The 27,978-nt window shown below is 38.1% G+C and overlaps 3 protein-coding genes across 3 annotated transcripts in view; all 3 read left to right on the top strand.

Moving 5' to 3' along the window:
- Window positions 1-1,553, top strand: part of LOC309507390 (hydrocephalus-inducing protein-like) — a 9,035-nt gene extending 7,482 nt beyond the window's left edge. The window contains exon 8 of the mRNA XM_082181556.1: window positions 1,453-1,553. The gene's annotated coding sequence lies outside the window, so the exon portion shown is untranslated. The remainder of the gene's footprint in view (window positions 1-1,452) is intronic.
- The window catches only part of LOC309508202 (hydrocephalus-inducing protein-like), a gene marked incomplete at its 5' end in the record, with an annotated part of 24,013 nt that extends 3,700 nt beyond the window's left edge, over window positions 1-20,313 (top strand). The window contains 11 exons of the mRNA XM_082182721.1: window positions 1,687-1,851; window positions 2,791-2,943; window positions 10,648-10,886; window positions 10,991-11,249; window positions 11,782-11,925; window positions 13,842-13,979; window positions 14,233-14,546; window positions 18,469-18,591; window positions 19,630-19,786; window positions 19,885-20,089; window positions 20,186-20,313. Of these exons, the coding sequence (XP_082038847.1) occupies window positions 1,687-1,851; window positions 2,791-2,943; window positions 10,648-10,886; window positions 10,991-11,249; window positions 11,782-11,925; window positions 13,842-13,979; window positions 14,233-14,546; window positions 18,469-18,591; window positions 19,630-19,786; window positions 19,885-20,070 (1,878 nt within the window). The 3' untranslated portion in view covers window positions 20,071-20,089; window positions 20,186-20,313. The remainder of the gene's footprint in view (window positions 1-1,686; window positions 1,852-2,790; window positions 2,944-10,647; window positions 10,887-10,990; window positions 11,250-11,781; window positions 11,926-13,841; window positions 13,980-14,232; window positions 14,547-18,468; window positions 18,592-19,629; window positions 19,787-19,884; window positions 20,090-20,185) is intronic.
- Window positions 20,211-27,978, top strand: LOC309507655 (hydrocephalus-inducing protein homolog). Its single transcript, XM_082181987.1, has 9 exons — window positions 20,211-20,315; window positions 20,414-20,588; window positions 21,983-22,116; window positions 22,274-22,409; window positions 23,804-23,938; window positions 24,212-24,333; window positions 24,764-24,955; window positions 25,378-25,527; window positions 26,329-27,978. The coding sequence occupies exons 2-9, from the start codon at window positions 20,438-20,440 to the stop codon at window positions 26,464-26,466; spliced, it is 1,158 nt and encodes a 385-aa protein (XP_082038113.1). The 5' UTR covers window positions 20,211-20,315; window positions 20,414-20,437; the 3' UTR covers window positions 26,467-27,978.

The following is a 27,978-nucleotide window of genomic DNA, read 5'->3' as shown; positions in this document are numbered from 1 at the left end:
CTTTCTGATTCTAAGCCGACCCGTCAATGTATTATCTTGCTGAATACCTCAAAGCGATTTGAATCAATTTCCCTATACAAAAGCAGAAGTGTCCTGTCAAGATGTTCCCTATGACCTGTCCGTGCCACAAACATCAACAGTCTCTCTAGAGACGAGAAACTTTGGTCTTTAAAACTAAGTGCAGCCTTAAACGTCCGTTCAGAGCAGACCTTTAATCCCTGTTATACCTCAGACAGCTTGGACTTATAAAAAAGTGCTGTTTTATTCCATTAATAGAAAAATGGGAGGTGGAATATATTGGGAAAGGTGATAAATGAGAACAGTATCTCCTGCCTCTCTCTCTCTCTCTCTCTCTCTATAGGGCTGTGATTATCTCGCCCATGCTCCTGTGGTTGCCAGGTACCTTGCGTACCTGTCATGTGCTGGTCTTTTCCCATCAATGGGAGCTGTCAGCACTTTGGAGGGCTAATCTGTTGGATGTGTCCGCCTGTCTTTGTGCTTTCTGTGGATGTGGGTGTCTCCTGTCAGTGTGCAAATGTGCCTCTCCCAGTCTGTGACAAGAGTGTGGCTCACTGTGCTCTAATGAGACCTCAGCACAAGAATACATATTAGGGGGTTGCGGTTAGTCGTATTAGTGGAATGGGACAATATTCCCAGATGCATCACACAGCTGGCCGGCAGCCTCCCAGACATGTTAGAATAATAAAAGAAACGCACCTGGAGAGTACTTTTCCGTTCTTCTCAGGCGGTTAAATTTCGTGGTGACAGTTGTCTGTGATCCCATATGTGAGGTTTCAGAGCACTTAAAGCACTGCAAGGAGAGGAATACTGCAATCTGAACAGTTTGGAATTAAATGAGCGCTATATTTAGACAAGCAGCTGTTAAATCTGTTCAAAGCGTTTATAATAGTGATTTAAACAATAATATATATATAAGTGGGGTTGTTTCATAAAATAAAGACGGAGATATAAAATCTTATGAAGAATATACAGTAAAGTACCGTTCAAAAGTTTTTTGTTGTTGTTTTTTAAAGAAATTAATACCTTTTAATATTTATTTACCAAGGATGTGTTAACGTAGTAAAGACTAAAACAATAAAGTATTTTACATTGAAACATACAAATTTTAATTGAAATAAATGTTGTTGTTTTTTTTACTTAAAAAATGAACACTGTTTCCACAAAAATATGAATCAGCACAACATTGTACATTGATAATAAAAAGAAATTGAGCACCAAATCATGATATTTAAGCGGTTTCTGAAGGATCACGTAACACTGAAGACTGGATTAATGGCTGCTCAAAATGTAGCTTTGCCATCTCAGAAATAAATTACATTTTAAAATAAATTTCGCAATGATTTACTGTATTTTTGATCAAATAAATGCAGACTTGGTGAGCATAAGATACTTTTTTCAAAAACATAAATAAATGTTTGAACAGTAGTGTAGTTAACCTTTTGCTCCAACACGGTGCAAGACTACAATCTGGCTTTAGTGCTGGATGTTCAAAGTGTTGGAGAGGAGGTTTTAGCTCTCCCAATCAAAGCTAGGTAATACACTTTCATCGGAAATGTAGTGGTCTCAAAGTGGTCTTGCTGTTTTCCCTGCACAAAACTTATCTTAAGGGACATTAGAGATATGTATTTTGATTTTATAACATATGACACACGTTTCTGTTTGCAGCCATATGAGGAAGACCCTGCTCTTCTTTATTCCAGTCCTCACGCACGAGGGGTCATCCAACCGTATAGCACAGAACAGATTCCAATAGTTCTTCAGGCCAAGACAGTGGGCAGCCTACAGGAAACAGCTCACATTGCTATACTAGGCCGTCAAGACCCACCGTTGGTGAGTATATGTCTACGTATGACATTACGGCAAGTGCATATTTTACACTAGCACTCAAAAGTTTGGGATCGGTACGATTTTTTAATGTTTTTGAAAGAAGTCTTATGCTCACCAAGACTGCATTTATGTAATACATTTTTTTAAGAAATAAAACATTTACTCATGTTCAATTGAACCAAAGTCAATGGTTTGATTCCCATGAACTGATAAAATGTATAACTTAAATGCAATATACAGTTTTTTCGCTTTGGATAAAGCATTTTCCAAATGCATAAATGACCTATGTGAAAGGAAAAATGTACTGTAATTAGACTGTTCTTCCTGCAGTTGTTGTTCCAAAAAATTTTAAGATATCGTTTAATTAAAACAGCAAGTGTATTGAATAAAAAAGAAAAATTACGCATGTGTCAATGATTAATGCAATATTTGCAAACAACCTGTATTAGAAACAGAGTTGGCTGTTATGATGTGCAGAAAGCGTAAAAAAATCATGATATCTCAGAATGAAATGATTTAGCTTAAAACCAGCACATTTGTACATTACAATAACAAATTGCTAAAGAACAGTATAGAACAAAAGTGTTTTTTTTTTTTTTTTTTTTATGTGTCAAAGGCTCTTTAGAATCAGAATCCTTGCTGCATTTTCACATAAGAGATGGTTCCTCTCTTCAGCTATTACGTGAGATGCTGCGCTAAACAGCCTCCCTTTTTCTGAACTAACACTATCATCAATCATCAGCCACTGTTTACATTAAAATGATTAAAATGGATCATTTCGTGTGTACATTGCCTTTTCTCTTTGTCAGAGTTTATATCTTGGCTGGTAATAGATCTGTTATCAAAGCGGTTTCTGTCACAGTCTTCGGTTTACTTTCTTTCGGTGGAACATCACAACATTTTCGCAAAAAATCTTGATATGTGTAATCCTTTTCTCCATAGGAGCTCCTCCTGTCCTGTGTTGGCCAGGGACCTTCCGTCTCTGTCACTGCTGCCAAGCTGAACTTTGGCTGCATTCCCGTGCTGACTGATGTCACAAGGACTTTGCAGCTGTCAAACGACTCCCCAATTCCAGCCAGATTCTTTGTTCAAATGGTGGGTTCTAATGCAACAGAAGGGATGAAAAGCTTTGGTACTGCATCCCTTTGCCCTTGTAATGTCAGTTTCCTCACCTGATGCCTATTCTACTGTTTTCTTACTCTGGGTCCAATATCATGGTCTTGTCTCAATGCCTTGTGAATGCTCTTTTAGATTAGATTAGATGTAATACCCTCATATGTTTTTTATAAATCCTAATTTCTCCTAATTTCCATTTTTCGTTAATATTATATTAATTATATAAATATTAAATAAGCTCCTTGATTCTCAGCACTGATAAATGTAGCATTAGGCTTTGTTTAATTAATCCATGGAAGAATTGCATGCAACCACACACACATACACTAAGAGACTTGGACACATATACAGACAAACTCATTCAGATATTAATAAGGGCATCCTAGATTATGTGTCGACACTCATTGGTAAACTGATCCAGAGTTTTTAAACAGAGTTTTTACTAAACATTTTCCAGCTTTAGTCGATCCTGAATTTCATTACAGGCGCTCGATAGCGTGGCTGAGTGCCAGGCAGATGCTGACAGCAGTGCGTCGTGAATTGAAAATACTCACAACGCAGTCTTTCGCTTTTATGCGTCCATCTGTTCATGTAGTTTCTGATAAACAAGTATTGTGAGTTTTTCGGAAAGATATGTCTCTCCTGAGACTGACTTTTGGTTCCATTGTAAAGCTCTACAGCACGATGAAGTTTAAAGCAATCAATGGTGTTAAACCTTCTAATGCAGGTCTGATCTGATTATTGAAATTTCAGCTGGCTTGTTCTTTACTTGATTCCTCTCTCAAGGGGAAATCGCCCCAACCTCGATCTAGCTCCCTATCGACTGGCTCGTCTCTCTGTCTTCCCCTCCTTTATCTCTCTCCCACTTGCTTTGCCACTTCTCTTTCATATGAAGACTTAAGGAGTGATCTATGTCTCCCTGCTGACCTCCTTTCGTCCGGCGCAGTTCAAATGATAGGGCCCTCTCTCTAACCTCTACCTGCTCAAAGGCGTTTCCTCCTTGCTGAATACTGAATTTGTAATTTTCTTCCTCCAAGGGCAGCCTACTGCTGGTGATGACTGTGTTGAAGCATAAGCCATTGGCAAACTTCTTTTGTAAATTTAAAGACATACTATTGCATTCTAAAGGATCATGGTTATGCAACAGTATGTTATGAATATCAATATGTTATGAATTTATTTGGAATTACAACACATTTCAAAGGGACCCTTATATGAAGTTTTACCAAAACCCTTTACTACCTCTGATGATCAGATTCAGTGTATTTCTCCAGAATTATTCATGTGGCTCTGCTATGGCTCACAGTTGAGTGAATATGAGATATGAGCGTGGCTCCCCCTGATTGGCCTCTAACGCACCGTCTGCCTCACAAACACACTTTGCCACACACAAATATATAGCTCCTGCGTGACTCAGAGTCCATGGGCCGGTTTCACAAAGCTATTTTAGACCGGTCTATAGTGTTAGACAAGTCTAAAATTTGCTCATAGACTAGTCTAATGCAAGTTAGACTGTTTCACAAAAATAAAGACTGACTTAATTTAGACCCAAAAAATTAGACACCTTACCCCCAGGCTAACTTAGGTCTAAGACGCTATGTTACCTTGGCAACCAGCAGTAACAATCAGTTATATTACAAACAGCCAAAAGAAAAGGGAAAATGGCTCATAATTTAAACATTTCTTCTTGTTACTACATTCTCCGCTAAATTTCCCAAGTAAAATGTCTTTGTAACTGTTATACTCCTCCAACAAACACATATTTTCCTCTGGGGTAAACTGCTCTGAGCGGTTGAATACGCTTACTCGATCCGCCATGTTTTTTTGTTTTGAAAAGTGTCTTATTTTACCCAGAATGCATTGCAGTGTAGTCCTACTTAAGATAGTCAGAGTCTTAAGTGCTTTGTGCAACGGTCTGATTTAGATGTCTATCTGAAGTCTGACTATCTACTATATCTAAGCCATAGTCAAAGCCTATATTTGTGAAACCGACCCCATATCAGTTTGAGGAGTTGGTTATGAAAAAGTCAGCTACCAATTCACTGATGTGGTGTTTGGACGATTTTCTGTAATACTTGATTCTGATTGGACAGTTGTGACCAAGTCAAAAAAAATAAAATGTCTATCTAATGACTACTGAATTGCAGCCATGTATTAAGTGGGATAATGTACATTCTGATGATCTTTAATGTCTTAGATTGTGCACACTCAAATGGGAAATACTTATCCTTCAATTTCTTCTCTTCAGTCTGCTCAATTAGTTTTTCCCTATGAAAGACTGTAAAAGGAGAGCATAATGGTGATAAATGTGCCAAAAGCTATACTCAGCCATCAGGATGAGCCACACTCTTAAGGCGAGACATGGCAGGCAAAAACATCGATTTTTCATCCAGTGGTCAGTTTTGAGATTTTGGCCTAGTTTACTCCTTCAATATATGTTCTTTCAAGCTGCTATAAAGAAAATGTTGAAAATATACATTAAGATGTTTATTTTATTACATTTTGTTTACTTGCGGCGGTAAGTTTCTCCCGAATTTACCAAGAAGTTAGCATTCCAACGCGACATGCTGAGTTCCCGTCTGTTTACTGAAGTCTTTCATGACCGGTATCATTGTAAAGCTCTTGAGTCTCCTGCACAACGCTATGTAACCCGAATATGGGCATTTCCTTTCTATCAGTAACCAATTCTGAATGTCCAAAGGGGGATTTAAAGCTAATGACGAAATCTCATTTAGAGCTATTAAATCTTTAAATGCCGTTTCTCAAAATTAGTTTTTTTGTCATTCTCCAGTACAAACATCTCAGTCTATATAGCACCTATGTACACCAAACTTTCCAGTTATTCACTTAGCAGTATTTTGAAGATATTTTCACAGGGATTTGTTAATAAATCATTTCTGGCCTGATTTATTTGACATTTTATTCAAAAAAATATGGCGAAAATTTTTTTTTTAAGCCTATGGACGATGAGCCATTTCCTAGGTAATGAAAGCATATATCCTGAAATCCTTCTGAAAATTTTTTTTTTCATCTTGTGTGTAAACAAAATGAAAAAATAATTTTGCACCTGGCTTTATCCATATGTTCAGATCTATCTACCGAAAATATATGCAAAATCACACATTTAATGAGATAATCCCAAATTTGCATAATTAAACATACATATTTCAAAAACTTGTAATAATTAATTTTTTGTATACTTGTGTAAGTAATCAACTGAGGAAGTTTCATGGTGATATCTGTTATTTAACATTTTTACCCTATTCACCTGTAGGGCTGGTCCGAATCAGTGTTGTTTTTGGCAGCCCTTTTAGTTTTAGTCTTAGTCTTAGTCTTTTGGACAAAAATGCTTTTTAGTTTTAGTCACATTTTAGTCACTTATAAACTTTATAGTTTTAGTCAAGTTTTAGTCGACGAAAACACAAAAAGGTTTTAGTCAAGTTTTAGTCGACGAAAACGCAAAAAGGTTTTGGTCAAGTTTTAGTCAATTTTAGTAAAAAAAAAAAAAAAGTAGTCTTTAACAAATTAATTTAGGTTAAAAAGTATTGGAAATGGGCTTAGGTTTGACAGGTTGTAGCAAGTGTTGCAATTCATAAAACAACAGTTAACCTTAAAACCTTTGCATAATAAACTAGACTTTCTCATTGATGGAGACGCAGTGCTGCCAAGCTGTAGGCTACTTCATTGTCGCATTGGGCAGAAACCTTTTATCCCCATATTTCAAGTTATATTTTTTCCATTAATTGATGCTCTTCTAAAATGTCAGCACATTGGCTATTTTCACCAGTATTCACAGTAATAAAGGAATGGTTTACAGTTTAAACAGCAAAAAACTTTGAGCTACTACAACATTACACACAGATAAAGTGGTAACAGTGGAATCACTGTTTTACTCAAAAAAAGCCAGGAATAAAAACATTCTTACTTTGGCAATTGTGGCTTTATTATATAATTAGTTAAATAATAATTTATGTTATAATCTAAGTTATATAATAATTATATATTACTTTGTACCAATTAGCCCACTAAACTAATGCTGAGACACACTCGGTCTCTCTTGCGTACACTCAGTCTCTCTCGTGCGCAGACACACTCTCTCTCGCGCACTTTCGGTCTCTCTCTCGCGCACTGTCGCTCGCGCAGTTCGTTTCGCTTTTGTCAGTCCGGAGCCTCATATCGAAGATGTGTGGCGAGTGACTAGCCGCAGCCGCAGGTGTGTTGTTGTTGTGTGGAATCTGGTGCGCGGCATGGCGGCAGCCGGGTGGTGGGCGTACCCAAAACAAGGATAGGAAGCGGCAGCATTGCTGATACTTTTTTTTTTTTGCTCAAAACAGACAGATTTCACGCAAAATAGGCAGAAATGACATGCATTGTGAACGTCAGACTTATAATCATTTTCGTTCCGTCTCGTCTCGTCAACGAAAACTCGAAAACGTCTCGTCATGTTTTAGTCACCTTAGAGCCATTTTTAGCTAGTCATCGTCACGTTATCGTCATAAAAAAAAGGTGCGTCAACGAAATCATTTCGTTATCGTCATCGTTGACGAAAACAACATTGGTCCGAATACCATTTTTTGAGCTTCGGAGCTTCGGTAGTAATGAACATCGAATATTCGAAGCTTCGGAGAGAGGGTGCTGAACATATTATTCTCTCCAATAAAGGCAGTATTCTCTATGTGTCGGTATGTCCGTTTGCATTTTGATTATTTCGAGAACCGTTTATCCAATCGACTTCACTGGGAGTGCAGTGTCGCATTTGGTGCAATATAGATGGACATGCGAGACGCAACACATTCAGAATGAATAAACTTTTAATAAACTACAGAACAGCGCGAGCGGGAAGCGGCGCGCCTCACGCTCCGATAACGGACACTGCACTAGTGATATAAAACGCACGCACACAGGTCTGTTAAATTAAGCAATACTTTTAAGGTAGTCTTATATTTTTCTGACTAACAAATTACTGACACAGTAGATTTAAATAAAGAAAAACGAAATTTAAATAAAGAAAAACGAAATTTAAATAAAGAATTTAATTTTGTATTTAAAACGAAATTTAAAATAAATAAAAAAACGAAATTTAAATAAAGAAAAACGAAATTTAAATAAAGAAAAACGAAATTTAAATAAAGGAAAAAACGAAATTTAAATAAAGAAAAACTAAATTTAAATAAAGGAAAAAACGAAATTTAAATAAAGGAAAAAACGAAATTTAAATAAAGAAAAACGAAATTTAAATAAAGAAAAAACGAAATTAATTTAAATTAAAAACGAGATTAATTTAGATTGATAATAACGGGTAAAAAGGCTAATACATTTTTGTTTCTATTATTCTATTTTCCACAATGTCAAAGCAACGCAGCTTAACTCAAAACACAAGCTCAGGCATGCACTTCTGTCCATACAATCTCCGCTGTTCTGCGCTCTATCGAGAGAACACTCCTGTTGCAGGAACACTGGGGTCGGTTCTATTTCTGGCATGCGCGTTTTCCGCGTGGCTCGAGCCGCGCCTGAGACGCGTGTCTCACGCAGGCAGTGAGCAAACTCCAACCTGTTAACATGGGAGCAGAAATAAAAACGGACACGCCACACAGCCAGTGTGTCGCCGGCCTTATTCAAGCGCGAATGAGAACCGTTTCGCGGGGGATCCCAGTTGCGCCAAAAAAACAACAACAAAAAACAAATATTCGAATGTCAAATTTTCAAATCGAATACCAACCCACCGAACGAATATTCGAATATTCGGGTCCAGCCCTATTCACCTGTAGTGTCTCGCCTTAAGATAAATAAAACGCTATTAATCAGAATCCCTTAACACACCAACACCAGTTCTCTTTACTCAGTCAGAAAATCCCAATTAAAAGTTAATGTGCAGGACATCAATCATTTGGCCGCATTATGAAAATTGATTTGAATCCTCCGCCAACAGTTATGGAAAGCAGTGGTACAAATTAAGCAGCTGGTGGGTTTCACTTTTGCATGCAAAGACAAGCTTTCACTTTTTTCACATTGGTTTATTTCTCGTTATGAGGAAATAAAAGGAAATAATGAAAGTAGGGAGAAAAAGTAGGACAGATATGCGCTTAACATATGGGGTTTGAAAGAGGAAAAAACTGCTTATGCATATCCTATATCCCAATACCCCATTGTATAAGCATATTGTCTGAGAAGGTACTACAGTACATTGGAATTAGAATTTACCTCACGACTGATGAAGTTTGTTCTTGTATGTACTATACATATTGATGTACTACGTACATTCACCATATTGTTACTGTCATGTGGACTACAGTTGAGTCTGCCATTCATAAATCCTCTCCCGTGGCCTCATGGGATTGATTGAATGCACACTCCTGAATCTTGACGGAAGTAGTAGGTTATATGGGTACTTTTCACCTACTGTTTTTCGAATAATGGTTACTATGTATTCTAACATACTACTCTTTTGCCGTACTGTACATTTGCATAGTATTATTATAAAGCGGATACATGATTCCAATTCCTTTATACTATCGCCAGTCTTTTCTACTCCCTTCAGATAAAGAGAATCCTGCTGGCAGCACAAGGCATATAGACACACAAACTGTATGTTTACATGTTATCACTACATAGCTTCTCATTTTAAACCTTGTTCAATTACAAGACTGAGATAAGATGTTGCTTAATGGTTGGCTTTTGAGTGGCAGTTACTTGTGTTGGAGCCAACCGGGAGGGAATGATCATTAATATTTCTCATTACCGACTAGAAAACGTACCCACTGTGGGATAATTTCCCCTGGACATTACATAAGACAGAAGAATCAGTCCACACACATAAGGGAGTTTACCATTGTTTTTAGCTTGTGACTTGGACTATACAGTATATTGTATGAAGTTGATGTATGAAGGATGCTTTAGGCTGTCACTACTGTATATTAACCCATTTGATCCCAAAGTATTCCTAGCTAGGTGAGCATTTGTATTTTACTCATTGGATTGGCCAGTAAAATTAATTTTTAAACTTTTCACTTTACACAAGTTAGTGAAAGTAAGTGGTTATTCTTGGTCACAATTGTAACTGATAGAAGAGTATACTTAAAATTTGCTTATTTGCTCAGTAAGATCAAAGTTGCAAAATAATTAACACTACCGTTCAAAAATGTGGGATAAGATTTATTTTTGGAAAGAAAGTAATTCTTGATAAACAAAGAAAAGAAAATATCGAAAGTGGCAGTGTATACTTTTACATTGTACAAAAAAATAAATAATTCTGTTTCAAATAAATGCTGTTCTTCTGAACTGAAGAATTCCAAAAAATGTTTTATTGTTTCCACAAAAATATTAAGCAGTACAGCTTTTCAACATTGATAACAATAAGAAATGTTTCTTGATTTTGATAGGATCATGTGATACTGAAGACTGGAGTAACGAAATTCAACTTTGCCATCAAAGGAATAAATTAAATTTTTAATATTCAAACAGAATATATGAAAATATTACTAGCCCCAAACTTTTGGACGGTAGTGTATTTTATATATATATAGCAAGATTTAAATGGGCGAGAGCATTGTGATTAATATGTCGTTTAAACATCATATGTATGGAATTATTAGAATGTTATTATCCTATTTGGCTATCGTATGTTTAAAACTACACAATGGAATTAGTGATTTTGTGCTATATTGTGTATGTGAATGTTGATAGGTGAGGAACAGGTCTCACTGGCGTGTGGATCACAGTGAAGGGGAAATTCCTCCAAAGGAAAGTCTGGAATTGAAGTTGATAGCCCATCTGAATGACACCATGCCCTTCCAGGATGAACTGTTTCTGGAAATCCAGGACAGCCAAAATTTTTACATTCCTGTGTCGGCCAAAGGAAAGGGCACCACCATAGTCTCTGACCGTCCATTGGCTCCTAGCCTGGATTTGGGAACCCACTTCAGGTAAAACAATGCCAATGTCTGTCCTTGAATTCTGCCATTTACAATAGTCCACTATTCACAAAACTTCATGTTCAGTTAAATTATTAAATCTTCTGGTCTTCTAGTTCCGGCCCATGTCGGTATGCCTTCAGAATTACTAATCGAGGACGTCGCACTCACCAACTATTATGGACCACAGAGGGGTTTCCACAGTTTCACAACAGAGACGTTCTGTCACCTAACAAGTCTAGGAACAAAAAAAGCAAGAGCCTTCAAACTTCAGATCAAGGAGGCCCTGTCTTCAGCTTATCACCTGCACGTTTATTACTTCCTCCTGGCCACTCGGCTGACATGCTGCTAGAGGGCTCCTCTGATGTCCCCAAGGTACCGATATCAGAACTTTTTCTTATGTGCATCAGCAATTAATCGTCTCTAACTGATAACTAGACTGCTTTCCTTGCAACAATTTCAAATATGTTGGCCAACAGCGGTTCCGACACAACCTGCTAAAGTTTGAATACTATGGTGATGAAGGTCCTGAAAGCCACACTTAATCCTCTTTTAGTGGAGACGCATGGAGCTGTGCATTGACTTCTCTCTAGAGCATTACAGAGATGCATGCCTCCTTGAGTCCTTATTGATTTAATGGTAAATTAGAGATGAGAGAAGGTGAGAAGTGATTATAGGCCTGCCCTGCTGCGTCCCACGCTGGGCTGCTGCATTGCATAGCCATCAGTCGGTGTGCCGGCTCTCAAGCATCATAGAGAACATGCAAGGCTTTTAGTTTTAGTGCAAGGCTGAGCTGGGTTTCTTAAAAATTTAACTTTCAAAGATGATTCACATCCATTCATAAATTGAGAATACGAAAAGATATATGTATGAATGTGTTTTTTAAATGTGTGTTTATGAATTGCAGGTGGTTACGGAAAAACTTGTATGCTATGCTGTTGTCGGGCGTCAGTATGTGAGAGAGTGCATCATTACTACTGACGTCACATGCCAATTCGTCTCCCCAGCAGTAGACATCTCCTCCAAACAAATCAGCTTCAATGTGGAAAAGGTTCGCAAAAACCTCTCTACCATCAAGGGCTATGATAGTCATTGTTGGGTGTAATTCATCACCAAGTTATTAATTACTGTAATTTGATTAGAGAGAGTAATTAGTACAGTAAACGGATTACACTGTTGAAGATGTTACTTTTTAGAGTGACTTATCCAACACTTACGGTTTATAATTTTTTATTTAGTTGTTATTTCTGCTTTGTTTTCAATTTTGTTATTTTTTGAGGGGTGCCAAAGTTAATGCATTAACTGGTGTCATAAATGCATACGTCTAGTGTTATTTTGTCGCATTTTCATGTTTAATACAGGTGAGTTGTAAAGGTTTAAACTTTTATATTAAAGGAGTTTGGCTCTCATTTCCTCATCCTTGCAAAACCGCAACCACATTAACCCATTTCATAATATTAAAGGGATATTTAATATTAAGAAATATTTTAATTTTTCACCCATCGTTCCAGACCTGTGTGACTTTCTTTTTTCAGGGGAACATAAAAGAAGATATTCTTATTTTATTTTTCATACAGTGGAACCTAAACCGTTTCCAAAATTCTTCACAGTATCTTCTTTTGTGTTCTGGACTGACATTAGTTTGAGTAAAATGATAATAGAATGATTATTTTTGGGTGAAATATCCCTTTAATTACTCATATTGTCAATATTGTATTGTGTGTGTATGTCAAATGTCAGGTCCATTATCTGTGCTGTAACTCAGTGGCTGAACATGTACCCTTTTATCAAATGTCCTTTCACTTTTTATGAAGCACAGAAAAAAATGTGTCTGCAGTGTGTGGTTAGATTGAGGCAATTATCTGTTCTCTTGTAAAGGAATTAAGCCTAATTTATGAATGGTACAGAAGAGATATATAATATTGTCTGTTCATCCAATCAATCAATTTCGATCCATTTGTAAGTCACTTGACTGCATAAATACAAGATTGAGGCATGGACAAATGTTATGGTCTATTGAAATCGAAAATAGATTGCCGCCTCAAGTATTGACAGTAAAAACCACACAGCTGTTATGTCCAACTCATTCAAATGAGCCGTCCAAATGTACTTCTCTTTCGCAAAATGATTGTAAGTGAGCTGAGATGGCAAATTCATTTGAACCCCAGCTCACAGCTCAGCACTGATGCCCTGGCATCTCTGGTCCTCTTCTGTTTTTTAAAAAAAGCTGTAGAATAAGCACAGTGAGCTCAGGAGGAACCATCATTATAATGAAAATTATTTTCTGTCTGCCTTTTTTCACTTTTATTATCTCTCTTTCAACACACACACATTTGCACACACAACACCACCTGCCTTGTCAGATTCCTGTTCGCTCACATTTTTGCTGCAGCTATACATATTTTCATAAACTTCTTCACACACATCTTCTGGCAGCTGTTTTCAGGCACCTTGTAAGTCTGTATCTTAGAACTAAAAATGCAAATTTATTTCTGTGGCATTCTTTTTTATCTGACTCTGTCCCATTCGTCTGTGTTTTGACAGCCCGTGCTGCTAGATTTACTGAATGCTCCCTTAGTAGAGCTTGGAGGAATAAAGCAATTAAAGAGAGCGAGTAGGGAATGGGGGAGAAAGATAGAGAGAGAGAGATGAGAGGAAAGTGGATGATGAGGGAAAACTCAGACTGCAATAAAAGAGTGAATTTTGCCTTTTAAGTATTGGCAATAACATGCAAAAATAACTGATATTTGTCCTTACAAGTTATATTTTGTCTAATAGCATTAATAATAACAACTGGTCTCAATATCACATCCTCACCACATATTACTAAAGTTTCAGAAATATTCTGTCTCAGTCCCTGTGCAAGTTTGTACTTTGTATGGTACAAACCTGTGGTACAGGTTTGTAAAGGTTTGTACTTTGTATGGTACAAACTCCCCGTATTTATGGAGTTTGTCTGACTCACAGGCTCCAGATGTGTCTCTGCTGTATCAGAGGCTGGTTCTAAAGAGTGTGTCCTCCTTGAACCTCTCTATGGAACTGACCCTGTGTGAGCCCTTTGGATTGTGTGATTATGACGGAGATGAACTGTTTACAACCTCAAAGGTAAACAGGTTAAGTATAGTTGCTGTTTGTTTACCAGTAATGGCAAGTGTAACTGCATTGTAGTGGGAGTCATTAATTATTGCTTCCAAAAGCAAAATAAAAACCTTAAAATGGCTTTTTTTTTTTTTTTTATCCTATTGTTGCACATGCATGCAAGTGTGCAGGTAAGATTTTAATGCTTTCCATTACTTGACCCGTGCATCTGAAGTTTTGGTCTTTCAGGCGGAGTCTAATAGTTCTTCTCTTTCTGTAGAGTCTGGTGCTGGCAGTTGGAGCTCAGAAAGAGCTGTGGGTGCGTTTCAACCCCATGTATCGACAGGACTGTCTCACCCGTGTGGTTGAGGACGTGCTGGAGTTCTGCTACCATGGCCACCCTCAGAAGGATCAGGTGGTGTTGAGGGGTGAGGTTCACTTCCCTAATCTCAAGTTCTCCAGCACCACATTGGACTTTGGCTGCATTCTCAACAACACAAAATCCCGTCTCAAGCTCACCATGACCAACTGCAGCCCACTCTGTGTTTCCTACCATTGGGCCTTCCTGGTAGACCGACAGCAATGCCATATTGGGTAGGAACAACACAAACATGAGTATCAAATAATAAATCTAAACTTAAAGGTGCTCTAAGCGATGTCACACGTTTTTTTAGGCCAAACATTTTTTTGTCACATACAGCAAACATCTCCTCACTATCTGCTAGCTGCCTGTCCCCTGAACACACTGTAAAAAAACACGGTCTCTGTAGACAGCCCAGGCTCCACAAACGGCTACAAAAACAAACTGGGCTAACCTACACCACGAAACATAACAAACTGTTCCAGCCAATAACCTACAAGAAGGATTTGGGGGGTTAGTGTGCGGGTGAGGAGGGAGGGTCTAGCTAGCCTCCGTTTTGTTTGACAATACTTCAAACGTCAACAAGAAGTGATGTCACCCAACATCGCTTAGAACACCTTTAAAGGGATAGTTTACCAAAAATTGAAATATCTGCCATTTTTTACTCTCCCTCATGAACCACAAAAGAGGATATTTTGAAGAATGTTTGAAGTACAGTTTATGTTCATAAAATGTGATTTGTAGTCCTTTGGCATTAACTAAAATGGTAAGGAGCACAGGGACACCTCTCCAAAGAATTAATTTGGCTGTGCTTTGCTTTAATTCCAAGCCGGTGCATTTTAATGTAGTCCACTGCAGAAACAGGGATAGACTGTATGGACAACAAGCTGATATTTAGCAATTCAGAGGCTGCATGAGCGAATTCTTGAGAGAAATGTTCAAGGAGTATTGATTTTCTGTTGACAAAAAAACAACAACATAAAATAAATAAATAAATTGGAGGGAATTAAACGAAAAGCCCCTAAAGATTAAGCAATCGATGCTTTATTTCAGCACTCAGATGTTAAAGACAGACAGATGTCCAGTGAAGCCTTCCAAGCCCTGAGAGGAAATGCAATAACTTGCTATAACTGATAGCCTGGGAAAACCCAGACAACTTCCGGCAAATTTAGATTTGCTCTGCAAGTAGTCTGGCAAAGAGCTCATTCAAGCCCATTTCTAATCCCTCGAAATCGCGGCACCAATCAGAAACGTTGGGGCGGGCTTTACACAATGACGATCGCTCTGATTGGTTTTAGGTCTATCCAATTGCGCAGTAGCCTGGTTAAAACCAGACCATTCTCAGTAGTAACTGAGTTATGGTCTGGCAAAGCTTCATTAATAACTCATTTCCAAAGGGGCGTCACCAACGGACGTCGCTCAAATGCCTCTGGGCACAATTGGATAGACCTAAAACCAATCAGAGATCGTCATCATGTAAAGCCATATGCTGCGTCCCAATTCGCCTTAAGTTACACTACGCCATAAAAGTATGTACTCTTTTTGTGAAGAAAAGGGATTTACTTTTGAATGTGTTGCAAAAAAGTAGGCAAGCTTTGGGACATACTTCGTCATCTTTATTGGACGAATCTGTCGCGTGCATCCTGTCACGTAAACTGCCCTATCAATCATCTTGTCACAGTTAAAATCCTCTATTAAATCTAATTTAATTTCCTACCGTTTCGGAGAGAAATGTAGTAGCACGTTCATCTGCCAGTGGGTCTTTCATGGAGACTGTCCTCATGTGTTTGCAATTTGAATATAATAATGCATTTAAAAGTTGAGTGCGCTTCACCAACGGACGTCGCTCAAATGCCTCTGGGCGCAATTGGATAGACCTAAAACCAATCAGAGCGATCGTCATCGTGTAAAGCCCGCCTCAGCGTTTCTGATTGGTGCCGCGATTTCGACGGATTAGAAATGGGCTTGAATGAGCTCTTTGCCAGACTACTTGCAGAGCAAATCTAAATTTGCCGGAAGTTGTCTGGGTTTTCCCAGGCTAATTGCGCAGGCCAGGCGCAGCAACTTTTAAATGCAGTATTATATTAAAATTGCAAACACATGAGGACAGTCTCCATGAAAGACCCACTGGCAGATGAACGTGCTACTACATTTCTCTACGAAACGGTAGGAAATGAAATTAGATTTAATTCTAGGATTTTAACTGTGACAAGATGATTGACAGGGCAGTTTATGTGACAGGATGCACGCGACAGATCCGTCCGATAAAGATGACGAAGTAGTATGTCCCAAAGCTTGCCTACTTTTTTGCTACACATTCAAAAGTAAATACCTTTACAAAAAGAGTACATACTTTTATGGCGTAGTGTAACTTAGGCGAATTGGGACGCAGCATATGGCTTTACACGATGACGATCGCTCTGATTGGTTTTAGGTCTATCCAATTGCGCCCAGAGGCATTTGAGAGACATCCGTTGGTGACGCCCCTTTGGAAATGAGTTATTAATGAAGCTTTGCCAGACGATAACTCAGTTACTACTGAGAATGGTCTGGTTTTAACCAGGCTATATAACTGAATAAACGGATGATGATGTATGACAGACTGATGCAGCTGACAGCTCACACTTTGCTGATAGGAGTGAATAGTAGAGAAGCATGTGATTAAATAATGGGTCATCAGCATTTACAGTCTCTGAGGTGTTCAAATGGAGCAACTTAGAATAGCTGTCAAACATTTGATCTTTGTGTTTTAAAACAGAGCATTCAGTGCCCTATAGTGGAAGTTTAAAGGGTAACTCTCGCCAAAATGCAACCTAGAGTCTTTTTGTTAATCTACCCGAGGCAAACTTTCGTTTAAAAGCATAATTAGAATGGAAACGCCACTTTCAAGTTTTACCGTATTTTCGTTTTCGGTCAAATTGCCTTTTGAATGGGAGTGCTTGGGGCACTTCTATGATAGCATCAAAAATCGCTATTTTTAAAACACTAAGAAGGCTCGACACAACATGAAACTTTGCTCGAAGTATCACCAGGGGCTATTATATATAGACTATTTTTGATTGTCAAAATGCCGGCGAACAGAAACAACAACAGCTACATTGAGTTGTTCAAAATCTTTCTTTTTAGTAAACTCTGTGTACACAAACAATGTTCTCAATGCTCGAGTTCATGTGTAGAGCCCCTGGTGATACTTCGAGCAAAGTTTCATGTTGTGTTGAGCCTTTTTAGTGTTTTAAAAATAGCGATTTTTGATGCTGTCATAGAAGTGCCCTATTTACTCCCATTCAATGGTCAATGGACTGCATTTATATAGCGCTTTCATAGACCTATGGCCACCAAAGCGCTTTACATATCCTCACATTCACCCATTCACACACTCAATCATACACCGACGGCGGTGTCAGCCATGCAAGGCGCCATCCAGCTCGTCGGGAGCAGCTGGGGTTAGGTGGCTTGCTCATGGACACCTCGACACTTGGTCAGGTGGAACCAGGGATTGAACCACCAACCTTCTGGTTTGTAGACAACCTACATGAACCACTGAGCCACTGCCGCCCCAAAACGAAAACGAAAGTACGGTAAAACTTAAAAGTTGCGTTTCCATTCTAATTATGCTTTTAAATGAAAGTTTGCCTGTGGTAGATTAACAAAAAGACCCTAGGTTGCATTTTGGTGAGAGTTACCCTTAACACACTTCCAGCTTTACACACACACACTCATGGTCTCCTGGTTGGAAAATAAAATAGTTTACACAAAACTTCATTTTAAATCTCAGCTGTTGATAGCTTTGGGTTGAGTTTTTATAGTTTTAAATTGTTGTAGTGGCTGCCATGTCCTGCGTCGGATTAATCGATATATCCTCCGTGGGCTGCAGTGCAAGCCAGTGAAGATTAATCACTTTCCACACTACTATTTGCTTCCCACCTCGTGCATGATCCAATAAGACTATGACCTTTCCTATCATTATCGCAGGGTTTTTAGCATGCATTGTCCAGCCTGCTAATTAAAAGCCTATCAGTAATCAAACCAAGAGCGAAGCCGCTATTATTGGACCACTTGGTTGATCCATTCGGGCTCCCGGCACATGGCGGATTTCCTGCTGATGGACAGTTTCTTGATATAAGACTGATTACCTTTTTCCTTCTTTTCTGGTAGGTTTTTTAACGAGACGAGCCAGGGGACTGAAGGAGACGCTGGGGGGGAAAGAAAGGAGAGTGGGGAGGCGCAGAGGGAGCTGTTAGAGCAGAGAGAAGCTGACGGCAAGATGGACCCAAACAGGTCTGAGAACAGCTTCTGTGTGATACTAGAGGCTGACAACTCCCTGAAGCCTCTCCGATAATAAGCAGGAATTATGAGGATACATATAAAAGGGGATGTTTACTCGAATCTCATCATGTTAGCAGACCTTTGAGTATTACCTCAGCTTCTCACTGGTTCTCCAGTTTGATAATGAGAGAACGAAGCGTAGCCTCCTACAGAATCATTAGATTGCTCAAGAGCACCCATCATGTACGCACTCATATCGAGAAGGGCAGGTAAAAGTGAGGCGCTATCTGTGCGTTTGTTTAGCGTAGCGAGCGTTTCTGGCAGCACATGTCTCTTGAGAGACTTCAGCCTTTGAGAACACCTGCACCAGACTTCCCTTCACTGCGTTGGTATCTGAAACGCTCTCAGCACTGTCATTTGTTCTATGCCCTCAACATGGTTCTAGAGATGTTGTTGAACACGCACACATTTTAAAACAAATATCATTCAAGCAGAAAAGTACATTTTCAGATGGATTTTAGAAGGAATTTTTTTTTCGAGATATGATTGGTGTTTTTCATTTCCGGGGGTCCTGTGGAGCTTATTCATTATCTGTACTAAGCAATCGCCTCCTGGTTTATCAAAAAATGAAGTTACATCTTTTGATTAACAGTGCCCCCTGCTGACTCCATTTATAATGACACCCACTGTCCCAGCCTGCTCAGCTTCAATACAACCTTCCATCTGAAGAGTTTTTACAACATTTTTGATTTGCTTTATTTCTGAAAGCAAAATATGATGACACATTGATTCCATCAACACTTATTCTGAATGAGGCACTTAGTCTATTCTTTTCCCTTTCTTCAGAGCCTGAGATTTTCTGTGTTAACTTTTCTTCTGATAAATTACACCTGTTAAATTATTTAATGCTTTCTGTAATTAACGGCCATCTTGACTCAATTTAGTTTCCGCCTGACCCTTAAGGCGGAACAAGAACGTGAAGTTAGAGAGATGGAGATCTAATGATTGGTGAAAACCACTAATAATGTGTCATTGTTTATATTTTTGCAGGGAGACTGATGTAATCATGCCTCAATTGGAAGAGGATGAATTGCATCATGGTAGTGGACAAGAGCAGAATAGGACCTACTCAACACGGCCAGTGAGCACAGAGCTCAAACACATCAATCTCACAGCCAATGGGCATCCAAGTGTGAGTGTGAAAGAGGTCCGTATAACCTTGCGTTCGTCCCAATATGTTGATATATTCGCTAAAAGTATTATACATTTTGAAGCTGCTCTTTTTCATTCTCATCTATTTCATAGGTGTTTGATATCTCCTCACTGTATGGGGAACTACAGCCTGGTGACACCAAGCTGGTGACCTTCTCATTTCTTGGTCACGCTGACATCAGCACGCATGTGTTGGCATTGTGTGAGGTGGAAGGAGGGCCCACCTATGAGATCACACTCAAGGGTCAGGCTTCTTTCGTATACGCTGGACACAAATGACATTGACTTTGGTTTACAGGTAACTTCACACTTTCAACAAAAAGCAATATGATTAATTCAGCAGCAGTCTGTATAAATGAAATGTTTTGTTCTGTTTTCCCCCCTATAATCATAGTTGTTTGACCATGTAGCTGAAGCAGAGCTCATTTTGAAGAAAAAATGAAGATTTCTCTTCTCTAACTGAAGAACCAGAAGTCTTTCTTGAGCAACTGTTACCTGGTCAGCCTCTCATCATTCCCAGCAAGGTGGGATGTTCTTCATGTTTTAAAACACTGATTACTTTTCTTCCTATAAAATTTGTGGCCCAAGTGCATCATGTGTCATGGTTGTGTTTCTTCTGAAGGGTCACCTAGAGCCGTTTGCAGAAATGAGGCTCAGTGTATACTACCTTCCAGGAATTCCAGAAGTGTTTCACAAGACATTTCAGTTGCAAGTGGCCTTTTATGAGACTGAAGTCATTACTGTAAGAGGAGAGGGTATTTTCCCTCGACTGCGTCTGGACCTTCCTAGAGACCTGAGTAAGTTGCTGTCGGTCATACACTTCTTTTCAAAAGTTTGGGGTCAGTTTTTCTTTTTAAAGGAAATTAATACTTTTATTTAGGAAAGATACATTAAATTGATCACAAGTCACTATGAAGAAATTTTATAATTTTACAAAACACTTTCTATTTCAAATAAATTTTGCTCTTCTAAACTTTTCAACTTTTTAGAATCCTAAAAAAGTATCATTGTTTCCACAAAAAGATTATCAGCACAATGTTTTCAACATTGACAACAATAATAAAATGTTTCTTGAGCACCAAATCAACATATTAGGATGCTAAAGGATCATGTGACACTGAAGACTGAAGTAATGATGCTGAAAATTCAGCTTTGCCGTCACAAGAAAAAATAGCATTTTAAATTATATAAAAATAGATAACAGTTTTACTGTTTTTGATCAAATAAATGCAGCTTTGGTGAGTATAAGAGACTTAAACGATAAATTAAAAAAGCATTAAAAAAATCTGAGATCTGAACAAACGTCTAACTAACACAAAGTATTTAATTTTGTGCTATGAACCTCAAATGATGTGGCTTGTTGAGGACAAGTGTGCTCTCAGGAAAGTTTCACACAAAACGTGTTATTGGCCAAGTCAGACACCACGTCTTCATATGATCGAATTAATCGAACCTTATAAATGAATTAGCCATTCTGAGGCCAACAGAGCATCACAAATTTGTCGGACACATTGCAAATTTCTGACAGGATGTTTTAAATTCCTGGATATGGTCCAACTTTCACTCTCATCAAATACAATTGAAAGGAGGCCAGCCCTGCGTTCTGACTTTGTTGCAGACTTTGTTGCTCAAGAGATATTTTTACATCATCAACATTACATCTTACATACATTACATACATTTACATCTTCGACATTAGCCGAAGTCACACTATAAGGCCTATAATAAGACATTGTTGAATTTGTAATAGCAATTTGTAAGATTATTTGATTTTGAACTAAACCATTTGAATGTTTTACTGTTGCTTTTTCTTTAAAGGTGCCTAAATCATAGGTGCTAATGATTGACTGTACTAAATCATAAAAATACCATGATTTGTTTGCAGAGATTTAGGAACATGCTTGCTCAAATACTTGTTTCTCTGAAAAACAGTGCTAGAGTGAAACAACTCTCTAAACAAAATTGGTAATACGTAATAGGTCTATTATGTGTGAAAGCAATTCAGCAGTTGCATTACCTATCTTTGAAATTCCTGCAAACATTGTGCATCCTGTACAAATTGACAAAATTACAGACATCCAAAGTAATACATTTGTGTGTACACATATGTTCTGAAATGAAATCTCATTTGAATAGGGCTTTCGGAAGAGGCTATGAAACCTTATTAAGGTGTTTTCTGTTCTCTGGCTAGATGCAGAGATATATGGTTCTTTGCTAAAGGAGGCAAAAGACTCAGTGGAGAATGAGAAATTAAGGGAAGGGGTGTTGAGCAGGCCTGTCACAGTAAAGGAGGAGGTGCCACCTGAAGACGACTACATTCCCACTGTGAGTGTCTGTGATAATTGGACATTCCTCTTCCTAGCTTATCCATAAATTACTTGTGTAATCCATTAAACTCCTGTGAGAATAGCCATCATTACAACTTTGTATGTATATATTTGTGTGTGGTACTATAAATAGTGTCCTTATACGTGTGCCGTAGTATGATGCCCTGCTGCAGATGGAGTTAGAACGACTCCTTGTGAAGGAAAATGCCGTGGCTGTTCAGAAACAGCACCAAGTCACTGATCTAAGAGCAACTGGGTCCACTAACAACTGGCTCAAGAAGCTGTGCAAGTAAGTCTATTCATGTAGAAACCTTTCATTTTTTACAAGCGATCAATGCGTGTGTCTGATAGACCTTCTCTTTAGGTTAATCTTAGGGATGTCCCGATATCACTTTTTCACTTCCGATACGATGCCGCAGCTTTGGCTATTTGCCGATACCGATATCAATCCGATATTTTTATTTTATTCTTGAACTAATACTACTAATAATAAAATATATGGAAGCACTTTGCTCAAATTAGCCACCTAAGAACATCTCACTCAAATGGAGAACAAATACTTCTCCAGTATATAATCCACAACAACAGCTGATAATGAAAGACTGCCACCCTTTATTCAAAAGACCTTGAGATATGTTTGGTAACCTGAATGAATTTAAAATTAATTTGCTATATTTCAGATCAATATATTTGTTTCCTTAAAATTTTTATTAACTTTAACTTTACTCTCATCTGAATTATAAATAAGTTATTTCTGTATAAAATAATACTACTTTTAAAAACACATTTGATTTTCTTTTTTAATCAATGTAGAATGTGTAAATTAAAAATAAACAGATTAGTGCTCTGTTTTAGGACAAGAAGTGAAAACCAATGCAATATGATGAATGTCCAAAAGATGAGATCATTTTTGCTTTTAAACAGCGTGTGTGTGTCTGTGTGTGATTTTGGTTGGATGACCGTTACAGTTTGACAAGAGTTTACAGTTTGACAAAAGCACAATGTTGTGTTTTACACAAATATAAGTAGGCTAAACACTTTTTGCAGTTTTAATGATGTCCTGTATGAAAATGACGGAGTATGTTTTTATGTTTCCACTGTTCGATCGCGCCCGTGCCTCTCTCTCTCTGACACACACACACACACACACACACACACATTCCAGCATTGCAATCTTGACATCGCAGCCTGTTCATTTTGCTGCATTCACACCAAACGCGAATAGAGGGTCAAATTCGCGTCTATCGCGTCTAGTTCGATGCTTGAACAGTTTGAATCCATTCGCGCGTCCAAAGCGAATAGGACGCGCCGCGCTCGTATAATGATAAAGCGAGCATTTGAAGCGATATAGACGCGCGTTCAGAGCTAAGGTGGGGCTACAGTCAGATTAGGTGTCCCTAAAGAACCCGCATATGTCTATGCGCGTATCTAACAGTAACGTTAGTTCCGTATTACATTAATTAATGTGCACGTGAGTTTTATTTATTTTTATACCGTGTATTCTCTGTGTAAATCCATGCACCGAACGTACGTTCAGTACGAATACATGTACCGTTCCACCCCTAATAGGTATCGGATCATAGGTATCGGATAATTTTTTTTCTCCCCTCCGATATCCGATCTAGCGTTTTGGGCCAGTATCGGCACGATACTGATGCCGTGGATCGGATCGGGACATCCCTAGTTAATCTTGCCTGAGTACACACTGGACTTTGGGTATGTCATCAATGGTAGCATCGTGACCCACATTGTCAAAATAACCAACACTTGTCCAGTGGCTGTATCTTTCAGAGCTGACAAGAACTCATTGGCTGGCACAGGTTGGTCCAAACCGCAGAATGTTCAATAGATTTAAAATAGCCAGAGATTATTGTTCTGGACATCATCCATTTCAGCGAAACAGATGTTTGAGTAGGTGTCAATCTGATGTGTTTAGATTGTTCATGAAGCTTGTGGCTTGATTAAAATTGAGCTTTTTCTATGAGTGTTATTATTCCAGTATGTTAGTATCGGCAAAGCCTAAAACAGAATTGTTCATTATAGCTTTAATGAGGATCCACTGCATTAATATTCATTCTTTTTTTCTCTCACAGGGTTTAGTACAGAATTGGACAGGGTGAAGAATTTGCCCTTCTGTGAGACAGAGACGTTTGAAGTGAAGTTTGATACCCGTGAGGCCAATCTGGGAAAGATCAATGCAGTTATGCCCATACAGGTTTGATGAAAGCAACATTAAATATCTGAGACAAGCAAAGAAGTACAGGATGAGGATAAAATATTGACTTTTCATGCCTGATGAGATTGCAAACATTCACTATCATAATCATTCACTCATACAGACTTGTGCAGAAAAAGCTAATACAAATAAATGTTATGACAAAATTAATAAGAAATATACATTTTCATTTAACAAATGGAAGCAAAATTGTGACATCTTACATTTTTGTACATTTTTATTCAACTTCTCATGCATTATTATGCTGATAAAATAAAATATTTGTAATAAAAATGTATTCAATTAGCTACAATTTATCAGTGTATTTGATACATTTTGCATATTGTTTGTACAGTACACACCGCTATGTTTATTGTATTATAGCCCCTTTGTTGATTTTCTGTGTCACTAAATCCTGTGTGTTTGACAGGTGACTAAGGGACCCAAAGTGCAGGTGTGTTTATGTGCAGAGGTCACCATGCCCTCCCTCACAGTGTCAACAGACACACTGCAGTTCGACACCATCCAGTGTGGCCTGTGCCAGGTGATCACAGTCCAGCTGTACAATGACGGGCCAGTGCCCTGTGAGTGGAGTATCAGACAGGAGGAACGGCCAAAGAAGGTACAATCCTTTTACACTACAAGCAAAGGGCCAAAGTAATTTTTTTCTTTTGAATAATATGCACTATTTATTCACAGAATGAATATGAGCATGTATTGAAAAAGTAAATAGAGTCCGTTTTGATTTAATGTTGGGTCTGAGGTTCATTTCCATCATTATTAGCTGGTTTAGTAATGAATTATACTGTATATATCTACTGGATATTAAAGCATGTTGGCCGTAGGGCTGAGATTCATTTGTCTTTATGGCATGTTTGCTGCTTCTAGTTTTAGATCAGGCTGCACTATGAGGTTTACTTCAGTGCTCTTACCATTTGTTGTTATAATGTTTTTTCCTCTGATAACATATCTAGTTTTTGTTGTGATTAAATAAGTGGAAATTTATCCCAGATGTTTTGTTTTCTGTTTTGGTTTTGTGATTAGATTGACAAGCACATCCCTCTGTACCTCAGACGGCAGGCTCTGCTGAAACAGCGACCTCCTCCTGTTGTCTTTGAGTTATTGCCCTCCGATGGCACACTCTATCCTGGTGACAGAACCAACATGCAGATCAAATTCAGCCCAGCAGAGGGGGTAAAGTCAACCACAGACACTAGATACTGTATGATTACACAATTATTAGTTTTTCATATACACTACTGGTCAAATTTTTGGGAACAGTAAGATTTTTTTGTAAAGATATTGATACATTTATTCAGCAAGTGTGCTATAAATTGATCAAAAGTTACAGTGAAGCTAAATGTTATAAGAATAATGATAGAATGTTACAAAAGATTTCAAATTGATGCTGTTCTTTAGACATTTCTATTCATAAAAGTTTCCACAAATATATTAAGCAGCACAACTGTTTTCAACATGGATAACAACAATAAATGTTTCTAAAGGATTTCTGAAGGATCATGTGACACTGAAGACTGGAGTAATGGCTGTCTGAAAATTTTGCTTTGCAATCACAGGAAAAAAATAAATAAACAGTTGTTTTAAATTATATCAATATTTCACAGCATTGCTGTTTTTACTGTATTTTTGATCAAATAAATGCAGCATTGGTGATAATTTTTCAAAAACATGAAAAAAATCATATCAACCCTAAACTTTTGAACAGTAGTATAAATAGTGATAAATGGGACTTTCTAATGTTTTCTTCAGTTTAAGATTCAATCTAGCTACATTTTAGCCAAATACACTTTATATTTTATATTTAAAATACTTAAAGTGACAAAGAACATTATCATATTTCTAACACATCAGTTTACCATGTTGAATTTTATTCCTTAAAAATCAGGATGACCTCTATTGAGTGCCGTAATATCATGACTTAGTTGTGAATAATTCCAATATATTGCTTCCTCTTTTCTTATGTGTTCCCTTCAGAGGACATACAGTCAGAGACTAGTGATAACAGTGGCTCAGAGCACTCAGAAGATCCTGCTGCTGGCCCAAGGACAAGGAGAAGAGCCTCAGCTGGAGTTTTCCTCCTCAGAACTAGATATGGCATCCATCCTACCCTAAAAATCCAGTTCAGTCATGAAACTCTAGAGGGTGCAGGCTGATTGGTCCTTTACATGCAGTCTGCAAGGAATTACATTATTACCGCATGGCACAAGCTGATTGGCCTCTGCTGATCCTGCAGCCAATGAGATTGCTTGCTCAACATTAAAATAGTCTGATTCATTGTTTGCTGTGTTTGCATTGTTTGTTTCCTCTGAAATTAACATTAACATTTCACTTTTTATAAATTTTTCCAAAAATACATTATCTGAGCTATGTTATTAATTGCTTCATTTATATATTTATTTCTCCCAAAGAATCTTATTTCTCAACAATGACTTTAGGGGTTCTGGTGACATGGCGGCAGCTGGATTGAGTTCGCTCATACCTCCCCCGAAACTAACTCTGTACTTCGTCTATCCTACATTTAAAGAAGAAAATATGATTGCAGTGAAAATTGAGGTATGAACCTCCGCTCTGGAACACATATGGAGTTTAATAAGCATCAGTCAAAGAAGAAAACTGCAAATAGACAAACTGCTGGAGACGCAAACAGCATGGCTGACTTAAGTGAAGTGCACAAACTGTTTTCCGAGTTAAAAGATTCTATAAGCAATGAGTTCAAAGGACTAAAATATGAATTGAAAGAGTTTCGTCAAGAGACTGAGCGTGATATAAGAACGATTATGCAACAAACAGCTGATTTGAACCAAAAGCTGGACGCGACGACAACGCGCGTTGATCAGCTGGAAGCCCGGGTGAGTGATTTGGATGATGCCGAGGCTGTTAATCAGAAAACTACGAAATGGACAAAGTCTCGAATTGATAAACTTGTTGAACAGATGGATTACTTGGAGAATAAGTCTAGACAAAATAATTTGTGCATTTATAACGTAGCTGAAAAGAGTGAAGGAAGGGAGTGACATCATGTAATTTCTCGATCAGCTGATTGGAAAAGAACTTGGAGTACCGGAAGAATTGAACATCATTCGTGCCCATTGCACTTATCAAGAACGTAAAGACCATAGACAGTAAAAGAAAAAAAAGACTCGGTTCGGCCTATTATTGTCGCCTTCCTCAACAATAGCACTAAAAGACGCGTCTTGCAAGCTGCCTGGACAAGGAAAGAAGTAACGCTAAATGACGCACAGATTTACTTTTATCACGACTTTACCTTCAAGGTGAGACAACAAAGATCTCTGTACAAGTCCATCAGAGTACAGTTAAAGGCCCAGGAGGATATCAAAACGCACATTCTGGCTCCTGCTAAACTAAAAGTTTTCAACGATGATGGGTCTACAACAATCTTTCCAACTCCAGCTGCAGCAATAAAAGAACTGGAAGAAAAATGATTGTACAAAGCTGCTGATGAGAATCCTCGCTGATCAATGAACTCAAAACTAGAGGTATGATTGGAAAACATAATGGCTTGGACATTGATTTGGTTATTTACGTAAGAATACCAATTAAGCTCTTGAACTTTATTTTTGGTTACTTTCTTGTTTTATACTTTTTTCTTTGAAGAGACAAATA

The sequence above is a fragment of the Leuciscus leuciscus genome (assembly GCF_965113295.1).
Source record: "Leuciscus leuciscus genome assembly, chromosome: 10".
NCBI classification, from domain to species: Eukaryota; Metazoa; Chordata; class Actinopteri; order Cypriniformes; family Leuciscidae; genus Leuciscus; species Leuciscus leuciscus.
Note: the sequence above shows the minus strand (reverse complement) of the source record. Positions and strands in the feature narration are given on the sequence as shown.

What these genes read in the sequence shown, in the direction of transcription:
- LOC309507655 (XM_082181987.1), top strand. Translation starts at nt 20,438, where the DNA reads ATGAGGCTCAGTGTATACTACCTTCCAGGAATTCCAGAAGTGTTTCAC. An exon ending in GGACCTTCCTAGAGACCTGA is followed by an intron (nt 20,589 to 21,982) that starts GTAAGTTGCTGT and finishes TTCTCTGGCTAG; the next exon opens with ATGCAGAGATATATGGTTCT. An exon ending in ATGCAGTTATGCCCATACAG is followed by an intron (nt 24,334 to 24,763) that starts GTTTGATGAAAG and finishes TGTGTTTGACAG; the next exon opens with GTGACTAAGGGACCCAAAGT.